The sequence below is a fragment of the Eufriesea mexicana genome, unplaced genomic scaffold (assembly GCF_001483705.2).
Source record: "Eufriesea mexicana isolate 0111107269 unplaced genomic scaffold, ASM148370v2 scaffold4744748180, whole genome shotgun sequence".
In the NCBI taxonomy this organism is placed as follows: Eukaryota; Metazoa; Arthropoda; class Insecta; order Hymenoptera; family Apidae; genus Eufriesea; species Eufriesea mexicana.
This window is the reverse complement of record NW_016907968.1, coordinates 175,430-187,684: the sequence shown is the minus strand read 5'-3', so window position 1 is coordinate 187,684 and position 12,255 is coordinate 175,430. Positions and strand designations below refer to the sequence as shown.

At 36.8% G+C, this 12,255-nt stretch overlaps 1 protein-coding gene across 1 annotated transcript in view; it reads left to right on the top strand.

The window, feature by feature from the left end:
- LOC108549898 (UNC93-like protein) overlaps positions 1–12,255 on the top strand; it is a 53,633-nt gene that overhangs the window by 34,481 nt on the left and 6,897 nt on the right. Inside the window, exon 4 of the mRNA XM_017903469.1 lies at positions 6,937–7,099. Coding sequence (XP_017758958.1) covers positions 6,937–7,099 — 163 coding nt within the window. The remainder of the gene's footprint in view (positions 1–6,936; positions 7,100–12,255) is intronic.

Sequence of the window (12,255 nt, the reverse complement as noted above, 5' to 3'; positions counted from 1 at the left end):
CGCACGATCACGGCCCGTGATTCCAGCGATGTTTGATCGGCTATCTCTGCTTCATAAGCGATCTCTGATCATCTCCCGGTCTATCTAACGATTGTTGTCCGTTGGTTCACAAAATGCGCGTTGGGTGTGCGCTTTGCAGGGAGAATGGTAATATTGGGTGCGCAAACGTGAACGTTGACTCGTGGCGGTCGACGAGATCTTAAAACGGGCAGGATTTTATCTCCGCTTCCTTCCAACCGTGGCTTGGGAACTATGTTAATGAACGCGAATCGCTCGTTAGTTAATAGCGACATTTATCTGTTTGTCCATTGAAAAACCGGGTAAAGATGCTTCGATGTTCTCAACGAAACGCGTTGTTCTCCCTGAACAAGCCTTTCGTGAACGAAATTTGCCATGGAAGTAGTTTTGTTAGGTTAGGTTAGGTTAACCCTTTGCACTCGACGATTTTTTGGCTAGAGAAGAGTAAAAATTCAAAGATTCAGTACTAAGAAACTGACGATACTTTTTACAGCAGTAAATAAAGAATTGTATAATAATAGAAATCTAGAATTATTTGATTTCGATACCTCGCACACTGTTACATTACATTAAATTTGATATGTTAATTAATATCGATCTTCCAAATTTTATGAAATGGTGACTGAACCTCACCTCTCGAGTGCAAAGGGTTAATAATTGAACGTAACGTAAATACGCTAGTTTTGTTCGGTGCATATTGGGATTATGAGCTCATAATTGGTATAATAGGTAAAATAATTATAAAATATATAAATAATTTTCTTTTATATTCTTTTATTACTCGAGAAACGTATATCTATCTTTGACTGTCTCTCTGGATCGACTGACTGACTCGTGATAGAGTGTCAAGAGGGTACGTGACGCAGTTCATCTCTAAACCCTTAATTCTTATTATGTTTTCGGAATTTAGGTCTTACAAATTATTTATTCACATTTTATATCCTAGATTGACTTGTCTATAAAGAGACTTATCTTTTCAAAAATACACGTGTCAGAGCTTTGAGTGACGTGTACGATATGCGACAAAAGGATAACACGCTTCCTGATTTTCATACCTTAATGGAACTAATGCAACTCGTACGAATTTTATCACCGATTTGTTTTTTTCCTGTCATGATATATCAGTGAAGGTATATAATTTTGATAATAAATAGCGACCTCGCTAGTGCGAATAATAAACGTAATGACTCCTATTGGAATATCTCGATAAACAAAGTAATGTTATCAGCATGAATGTATTAATACCTGAATAATTATTAAGCGAATATTCATGAAGAAATATCGGGCAAATAATTGATTTTTTCCAGGTGTGAGGAATAAGAATCGTATAAATTTCATAATCGCAGCAACGCGTAGTAAATTTTATCTGAAACTACAATTGTCGTACGACGTCGTAAACGAAGACTCTAGCCGCGAGAGAAGAGAAACAATGGAGAACGATTTTCGCGTAACTGGCTTTACGTAAATCCTCGCCGGCGAACTTTCGATTACTCAGACTCGCAGTATATAGCGTGTAATTAATTTACTCCCGTTGCTGGCAGTTCAATTCAGAAAATCACGTTAGACCTATTCTTCGTACGACGCAGGGACGGAGTCGCGATGTACGCGCCATTGCGCGTTAATCGCGATCGCGAATCTTAATAAAATAAAATTTCGAGGATTGAAGAGTGGGGGAATAAATTCCAAATCTAAATTCTTAGCTTCGAGGTATTAACCTTTGCACTCGAGAGGGGTCACCTTTAACGAAGTCACCATTTAATAATATTTTGAATATCGATATTAATCGATATATTAAATTTAAGATAATGTAATAGTGTGCGAGGCACTGAAATTAAATAATTCCACGTGCTAACTATTATACAATTTTTCATTTACTGTTCTGAAAAATGTCGTCAGCTTTATGGCAGAAAATCTTTGAATTTTTACTGAGGGTTACAAAATTTCTGGAGCCATACGTGGAATTCTCCTTATACGTGTACATATGTGTCAGTGTGTCAATTTTTGACTGTCTTTTACATAATTCCTATTTTTGTAAATGCTTTTCTTGGTGACCACCATATGCAACGGGTGACTAGTTAGAAAAGTATCATCATTGAAGTCAGTATAGCCTTTTGAACCGAACGGAAGTCATCAAAGGGAAGTAACACTTTACTCTTCCTACTAAATTTGATTTTAATCGAGTTCTTCCAGAATTTTACTCATTTTTGAAATACTAAATTCGACCTCTATCCTTTTTATGAGATTCTACAGCAAGTGTCATGGAGTCAATCGTTATCCTTAAGCCAAAAGGTGTTATCACCTTCCTCGTTTCGTGGTCTGATCCTCTGTATCTCGTTTGACAAGCAGACGAGCCTGTATCTGTCTATATTCGTCCACTGTCAATATTGACATTCGATTTGCTTCTTTGTTTAGGCGTTTGTTTCCCTTTGCTGGCTTGTCTCATTGTCTCATCTCGATATATAGGATAGAAGTCCTGTTTATTAGGCTGTCTGACATCCTATCTTGTAATTCGATTCGCAATAAACAATTAACCTCGTGGCGCCTTATAGACACTTATGCTCGAGAGATCATAAACTTGGCTAGCCATAAGAATCAGCAAGTTACTTAGCAGAAACAAGTATGTGATATTCGGTCTTTAAGACGTACGACTATGAAGGGTGACTACTTAGAACCTGAAAAAGGTTTTCTGCAGGGATTAGACGGGGTGCTGGAATAATCTTCTTGCTCTTGTGCTGTTGGGTTTGCAGGAGACTAGCTAACAAGTCTTCGTAAACATCCAGAAGACTAGAAGACTCCATAAGATTAGAACATTCGATTCTATAAGCAGTTTCTGGGCCAGATTTTGTCAATAGTTTAACGAATCCTTGGAAAATAAGATGACATAGTCGTCTTTCGAGTTTCTTAAAAATAAGCCGTTACTGACTTGGAATGTCGGTGCTTTGGGAACGAATGCAGTTTGGCGAAGAAAGTTATTTGGGCCACTCGCGAAGAAAGTTATCCAGATGGGTAATTAGTTTCAAAAAAGTAATTGTAGAAAGCTATAATACTCCACTCTATAATTACTAAAATGACATTCGTAGATTGTTAGAAAAATGGCGTCAAGTGGCGTCAAATAGTCGCCGTGAGAAAAAATAAAAGGCAATCGGTATCCCAATTTTGATAGCCTATATTTATAATTTTATAATTTTAATTATAATAACTCTTTCAACTTTTTATTCTTTATTTCTTAAAACTAGGTATCCATTTGATTAACTTCACTAACAATAGGTACAAAATAAGTGCAAAGAGGATACGAGGATTTAATGAATTTTCGGGCTCCATGAGTACAATTTAAGAAATATAATCTTCTTCGTGGTTCTTTGCTAACTGTAAGCGATTTTTCAGATATCGAGATTGCAATAATTATAAAATTTCGTTGTCAGAGAAAGATTCCTCTATTCGACCTAAGCCCTCACACCCATAACACTTAGAACGGGCTCAAAATCGAGCTGTAAAATGTCAAGATCTTCGATGTCGAACCCCGTTCGACCCCAGGAACGATAAAACGATTCCAAACGAGGCTACCTCCGATTAGTGCCACTAAACCAACTCCTGCCCGGTTCAGACCGTCCATTTCCAACTCGTCTGAACGTTCGGCTCACGACAAACATGCTACACGTACACAGGTGTATACGTACACGGACGACGTCGGGACGTCTAAAAACATTTCGCGTTTGAGAAGTTCAAACAACGCGCGAACTCTTGCCTGCTGGAATGCCAGGCCTGGTCGCGGGAGAAGGACGGCACGGTCGTTTAACACCATCGTTTAAAATTTATTTTGCGAATTGGCCAGAGTCGCCCGAGGGTCCTGAGGACGTATCTAAAACCTTTCGTCTCCTCTCCTCTCCGAATGTCCGTTCTCCTGGTTCGTTCCACCGGCTCTCACCGTGCTGATCCTTCAGGCCCCTCGGGGTAGATCGTATTCAAGTGCTCCGTGGCTAAATTTAGCGGCTGGATAATTTACCGGATTCTGTTGAACGGCTCTTTTACGAGTGTTCACCTTCTTTGCCGGACACGCTCGCCATGGTGACTTCCGCGATCTTTTAAGGAATTATCGACCTTCGTAACCGTGGCCGGACTCCGCAAAAATCCACCCTCTGTCTCCGTTCGACGCCTTATCGCCGACGTATCGTTCCACGTTCAGTTCCCTGCTTGAATTCGAAATTTTCTTTCGTCGAAAAAACCCCGTGAAAAAAAGTTGAACCGGTTTTTCGCCGGGATATAACGAACGCAGTCAGCCTTCATCGTGAAACGAAGTACCACCACTTTATAGCTGCGCGTATGTGCGGGTTCACGTGCGTGTGAAGTGTACGGACGGAGTTCATCCGAGGGAATTTTCAAGGAGAAATTATTTTCTGCTCTACGTTTCAGAAATGTATGCGCGTGTACCCGCGTGTACCCGCGTGTACATAGTCCAGTGGGGTAAAAAGTGACGTAGGTGTTCCCGTGTCCGGTTTGAATGGGGCGATTGTACCCGTGGAATACCGGGACTAGACCGTGAATCTTACTTTGTACCACTCGTAAAATTACTCTTTCAGTCAACATGTTCGCCTTTGAAAGACGAACGCGCGTTTTAATGACCCCGTGTCGTGTAAATGTAAAGTTTATTGCTCATTAAGCGCTGGTTTACTTTATTACCGTCCAAGATCGAGGATCCTTTGTCGCGGATCAGGCTGCGCGTGATCGACGCTTCCTCGATGATGGAACGATCTAGCCACGAATATCCCTACGATCTTCCAGTTTATTGCTTTCTTTGCTACGCCTCGCCGCGTGCAAACTTAATTTCCCTTCAGTTTCCTCGGACTCGCTCGAGCCGTTCCAATGGTTATAAGTCGTGACAGGTGTGCCGCGGAAATTGTGCGAAAAAATGGCGAAAACGTGCATTCTCTCAAGTGTCAGAATTCGTTTCAAAACAGGAAACGCTCGCGTTTGACTTTGACGAATTCTTCTTACGTATCACCGTGTCTCGATCTCCATGGATATTTTCCAACTAGTTGTTAATCAATCTACGCTCGTTCTACATCGTTGAACCCTGTCAACATTTCGCAATACGCATATTTCGAATCACGGGAGTATCAAGGCTTCAATGACAGGCTTTACTGTCATACGCGCCCAAGACTGCTTATTTAGCATAAGAAACGGGTAACACGAGTGTGTTAGAATAAATATGTCGAACCATATAAATCTACTTGGAATAATGTGCTTATCTCTCGTTGTCTAAAAATTATACTTCATTGTTCGCCACGCGTTCGTGTGACATCAGACAGCGATTGGAAAATTTAAACGAATATTTTCCCATCGAACTAACACCTTTTTTAAATTTTATTCAGCGTAGGATACAGTAAAATATTAAATTATCGAGGAATATAAATATAAAATACCCATATTTTACGTAGAACAGATATAAAATATTTTAAATCGAGTATTTATTATTCTATCTGTATATTTTCATTATTTTCACATATTCGGAGTATGTCAAATATAGATTATTTTATATTTTAATACAAGATTTAAGATTTAATATTAGATTATTTTATATAGATTATTTTATATAGATTATTTTATATTTTAATTGCATCAAACAGCGATTGGAAAATTTAAACGAATATTTTCCCATGGAACTATCTCTGTTTTTAATTTTATTCAGTATAAGATACAGTAAAATATTAAATTATCGAGAAATATAAATATAAAATACCCATATTTTACGTAGAACAGGTATAAAATATTTTAAATCGAGTATTTATTATTCCATCTGTATATTTTCAATATTTTCACATATTCGGAGTATGTCAGATATAGATTATTTTATGTTTTAATTACAACAAGTTATAAGTTATAACGAGAGGTATGGCGTTTTGAATTATGCCGAGGTGTTACGAGTAGCCACGATATATCAAAGACGAAGTGACTAAACGTGTTCGACGCGTAATACTCGTCTGACTTAAACGTAATTTAGAGACGCCATTTTCCTGCTTCGATTTCCTGGGACTTAAAGCCGCTCAAAAATTAAGCTACGAAACGACGTTGCGGTACACATTCGTGACGTGATATTACAGAAACAGTTCAGCAATTATTCTGCATTTCAGGCTACAATTATGGTAAAACCCCGCAATTTACAGTTGATCATTTTCTACGAAATAATTCGCGCACGGAGCTCGTATCTGTATCGTTTCGCGTATCTTGTACAGAGATAATCACCAAACACATTGAAATTAAAGCTTTCACGACACGCGTATTAATCACTGTCATTTTATTAACAGAGTATTATTCGCGTACAGTCATCCTTGACAGCGAGTTACATCCACGTCTGTAGAGTTAAAATGGTAACCGATATTAAAAAATCAAATAATCAAAAATTCATTCTTTGGTGAAGAAGCTTTGGAGTAGGACTAAAATTTCATTTTAGAGGTATTGCAAAATGGAGTCATGGATACTAGCTTCACTGTGCTAGAAAATGCTATGCTTAATAAAAATAAAAATACGTTCAGTAAATTAATTCTATATTACCAAAATTGTTCTTTTATTTGGTCCGAGTCACTCCCTCGATGATTTAAAAAATTTTTGCTCAATTTTCTACCAAATTTCACATACGTATTACGTATTTTTATAAATCTAGATCGTTTTATTTTCAATTTTATTTGAATTTTATTATTTTATTATCACGTTAAGATGTTTCTTTTTATTCACCAAGCGACCTCTCTGTTCTTCCCACTTCTTGTTTACCATTTCAACTCCTTGATTATTCTGCGTTCAAAACTTCTGACCGAGCCATTATCACGACGAAGCTGCTGCTTTCTCGAATTAACTAAGAGAGCTCGGACTTGATTAGGTGAAGTGGCAAGGATACAATGGTAATTTGTCTCTTCTTCCTTCCAGGTACGGTGAGAAGCAACGAAGAGCCGACAGTCAAGAGCTCAGTGGTATACAATTGCTCTCGGCAACTGCTTATCAACTGAAGAAACCCTATCAACAGCTCCTCATACCGATCACAATATGGATCGGCATGGAGCAGGCGTTCATCGGAGCAGACTTTACACAAGTGAGTAATTAAATTAACAAACTCTTATTGCCATTCGCTGTAATTCAGTACGTATCAAACTCGAACTGTATACTTGGTTAGCTCATTTTCATTCGAGCCATTTCTCTTTCCTTTTTCCTCTATAGAGAACCTGAAACTATCAGCGAAATCCGACTAAGGATATATTTGCAGAAACGAGTTAGAAGGAATATGATAACGTCGTGGTACTAGACAAACCTAATAATTAATTTTTTATGGAATAAATCCGTTCCTAATATAATTCCCAATTTAACTTATAATTCCTTAGAGAAGTTAAATTAGGAATTATGTTAAATACGGACTTCTCCATAAAAAATTAATTATTAGGTTTGTCTGGTATCTAACCCGACTCGTTTCAGCAAATATATCTTTAATCGGATTTAGCTAATCGTTTAAGGTTTACTTCTAACTCGATAGAAAAGTTAAATTTGGAATTATGTTAGGTATGAATTTTAACGTCGTGGCACTAGACAAATCTAATAATTAATTTTTTATGGAATAAATCCGTTCCTAATATAATTCTCAATTTAACTTATAATTCCTTAGAAAAGTTAAATTAGGAATTATGTTAAATACCGACTTTTCCATAAAAAATTAATTATTAGGTTTGTCTGGTATCTAGCCTAACTCGTTTCTGCAAGTATTATATCATTAATCGGATTTAGCTAATCGTTTAAGGTTTACTTATAACTCGATAGAGAAGTTAAATTTGGAATTATGTTATTTTTCTTTTTATTAAGCTTTTAAATCTCTCATGAGATTTATTCGCTGTTCAGTGATATAATATAATGATATGTACATGGGTTATTTATATATTAATGTTACGTGTTTTTAAGAATAAAAGAATACACGAACACGCTTCAATGTTGGGTTCAGCAAGCAAAACAGTCACAGTGGTTGGTAGAAACAGTTTTAAGCTACATAGTTGCTGTTATAGCTTAGTTCTTTGAGATTCATAAAGGGGACATTGCTAGACTATGTGGTCGATGTCTTGTTCGGAACTAAGTAATTACATGGGCACCTTGGAATTATGTTAGGTATAGATTTTTCCATAAAAATTTAATTATTAATTCAATTTTGTTCAAAACCACCCCTAAATTTCATCTGTATACACAGACTCTAATAGGTCCCATCCTGAAACACCGGGATACGATCGTTCGATTAATGTTTCAAGAATTCGACGATTTATCCGGTTACTTAACAACTCAAAGTCAATTATGTACGACGGTACGAGCCGGAACAACCGGGTAACAATGAGATTCGAATAACGCCCACGATCGGTGCAAAATGAACCGAGTTTTCAGTGGGAACTCGACTCGATAAGACGTTGATTAACCAACGATTATGCAGCCGAGAATGGATCTTCGTGCAAGAAGGAACCGGTGAATGGAAACGATTTAAAAGTATAATAATATCTGTTAGAACGTGACGACGAGGTATTTTATCCAACGATTATCCAAGAATTCTGTGTTGCTCGGCTCGAAAGACACACACTGGTTCTTGTTCGAGGACCATACGTTATTTCCCGATGACGATATTTATCGTCGTCATGAAAATATTAGTATATCGAAGTAAAACGAAGCTGGTCAACGAGAGATTAATCATAATTTTTTAGGGTTGAGTTAGGCTTGATCGAGTTCAAATCATTATAAGTGCAATTCGGAATTGCGAAATTATGAAATTTTCAAATCTAATCTAAACTTCTTTCAAAACTCTCGAAATCCAAATACAAAACATTCTAACATTTTATAATTTCTAAAATCCAAAATTTGTTAACGCTTCAATTATCAAATTATTTTATTTTACAGGTATCTTTATCCTCCGTACTGCAAAATTGTTTAAGTAACATTGTTGACCATAGTTGAAGAAAATATGAACAAAAACCGTGAAAGAATACCTAATCCAAATTCAGATAACTCTGCTCCAATACATTTCCTTTTTATCGACCACGTATCGGATATCAGATATCCCGAAGAATTTTTTGAACGGTATCATTGATGACACTGTAACCTGCAACGAGCCATTTGCCCTTTAATTCGCCATCTTTAAATCTTGCCTAAAATTTCTGAAATATTCCGAATATCTTTAAGTACAGAGTTGGAGTTGGAGAAATTCGAGCGAGAAAACTGAAATCCAGTAGTACAGTAGTACTTTTCTCGATTTTTACGAATTCTTGAATTCTTGAAGCTTGCAGATGTCCTGGAAGTCTTGGAAGTAACGACCTTCCTTGAACTTGCGAATAAACGTGACAGCATTTTGTGTCGGAATGGCGAAGGTCCAGCGATGAAACCGGAAAAAGGGAAGTCGGTAACAGAAGTCAGATAAACTGAAATCGTTAATGATTATCCTCATCGGATGCAATATAAAAACCTGGCTCGGATCACCCGGATACAAACCGGATACAGAACGGCAGGTTCGTGATGCGTAACGGCCATGCGAGGTCGTGCAATTGTTCTCCGGAAATACATGCTACTGATCACAGATATGCTGAAATATCGGCCGAGGCACGCATCCTTTGGCTTTTAAACCGCTGAATGACTTGAAATTATAAGTTGTATAATATACGATCAGCTGCGTACACGACTGGGAAACGCGAAGATGAGAACAAAAGGCACTCGCGATCGCGTGTAAGTATTCCTGGACACTGTGATCGATTTTGCGGTTACAGGGAATGGCAATGGCACGAGTTTTAGCAAAGAGTGGAGATTAATGGAAGATCGATGACTAGGCGCCGGGTACTCGAGCACTTGTTACCCTTGGTGGAGAATCCGTGCTCGCAACGCTGTCATAGGGAGCTAACTGAAGATATCTGCGATCTTTAAAGTGGAAGATAACAAGATAATAATCGTGTTTTCAAGGGAAAATATAAAAATGTATTTGAGAAAGAGATCATAAAGATATAAAAATATCTGGAAGAAAGGGATGGTAAAATTATAAAAATATATTTTTTAAAATTCTGACGCTGTAATGAGGAAGCTGATTGAAGACATTGAGGACTTTAAGATGTGAGACAAAATAATAATCGTATTTTAAAAAGAGGCATTTTAAATTTGAGTATAAAAATATAGAAATATCTTTCGAAAAATTCGAACCCTGTAATAAAAAGCTAACTGAAGACATCTGTGATCTTTAAGATGGAAGATAATCTAATGATCGTATTTTGAAGAGAGAATATAAAAATGTATTTAAAAAAGAGATGACAAAGATATAAAAATATCTCGAAGAAAGGGATGGTGAAATTATAAAAATATATTTTTAAAAATTCTGACACTGTAATGAGGAAGCTAATTGAAGATATTGAGGACTTTGAGATGTGAGATAGAGTAATAATAGTATTTTAAAAAGAGGCATTTTAAATTCGAGTATTTTAGAAATGTATTTAAAGAAGAGACATTAAAAATATAAAAATATATTTTCTTCTTTTAATTTTAATCTTACAATATGAAGTAAAATGAAGACGTTGAGGGCTTTAATATGTAAGATAATATAACGTTAATATTTTAAAAAGGAGAGAATAAAAGTACAAAAATACAGTTGTTGCAAAATTTAAGCAAAATAAGAGGAAAAATTAGTCGAATATAAAGTGAGTCATAAAGAATATTAAAAATTATAATTTGTCATCGAGGAGTAAAGAAAAATGTTTGAGCAGCAGGTATTTTGAAGAGAGGTGATCGATCAAATTTGTCGACGTGAATTTATGGTGATGTAAACGTTGTTTTATATAATATTTACGTTACTACCTGCAATGTTAGCTAACGTTTTATAATGTGCCCATAAATATGTAACTTTCCTGATATCATACAAGCGAAGATAGTACAATCTCATGATAAAATGTCTTCCTACGAGAACTAGTAGTCTAGGTCAAAGTCAAATGAAAATTAAATCACCAATTCTTTACCCTCCATAATTTTAAATTACCTTAAATTACAAAATTTAATTACCCAATCTCGAATTAGAAAAATTCAAATTATCTTAAAATATTAAAATCACGTGATTTGTCCAAAAAGTCCTCCACGTTCGATTCTTAACTTAAAAATTAGTCGACCCGCAAACAAAGACGGAACAAAGGAAAGATTTCGCAAGACCCGACGATTTCAAGGTTGACATAACCTCAACTTCTCTCGTTACATATCCGTTTCCAACAATTACACCGATCATAGAGTTTAAAATCATCGTGGATCCTGTGGTCCGTAATTTTCTAATTAAATTACACCTCACACCGAAGACGAGCAACGATGTGGCTACTTTTGATCAGCAATATCCACGTAAACGCGTAAAGCAAGGCAAGAAAAAGAGGAGAAAAAGGGAGAAAAAAGGAGATGATACAGTTTGGAAGGCAAACTTGTTCGAAACCAGTTCAGTGACGAAATATGCGGGCAAATTGGGCAAGGAATAAAGTAATTGGACGAATAAACGCTACTGGAAGGCATCAGGATCCCGGGACGCTACCTTCCATTGAATCAGCTGGTTCGACATGTTATAAATAGCCCAGAATCTTATTCTTGCAGCAATTCCCCGATACCACTTCCATACCTGGAATCTCGTGAACCAGTATTTCTTCTTTTTTTCTCGTTCTACTCGTGCATCGACGGTGCAGCAGGCTCTGTGCAGCTATCACGCACACGAGCGTCTAAATGAAAGCGCATAGGCACGTCGAACGCATCCTTAGAGCCTCTGCGTCAGTGAAATTTCTTCAATTTCCCAACCAATATTCTCCTCTCACCTGATTCCTGTTATACTAACTATTTCGCAATTCCTCAGCCTGGCGTTCATGAAGATTAAAATTCTGCTATCCCTACTGCAGACAATCCTCATCGCGCAGACGGGGTTCACTATGAGGGTTGATTAAGAAGACGTAGATCAAGAATATTTTTCAGATCATGTGAACATATAGTCTCCTTTTCAGATTTTAACACCAGGCCTAACGGTGTTTTAATAAAGTGATCAGAGTCTGTCACAATTTTACTCGGAATAATAGAGTTTATTATATTTCTCATTCGCTGGAACTAACAAGGAGAGTGCAAGTCCTTTGGGTCACCGATTTAGTTGAAACTTTGCAGGTTTGTAGATATCGTCATGCAGTTTATGAAAATATATTATTATAACCGCAACTACTTAATAGTTTTTGAGATATTTAT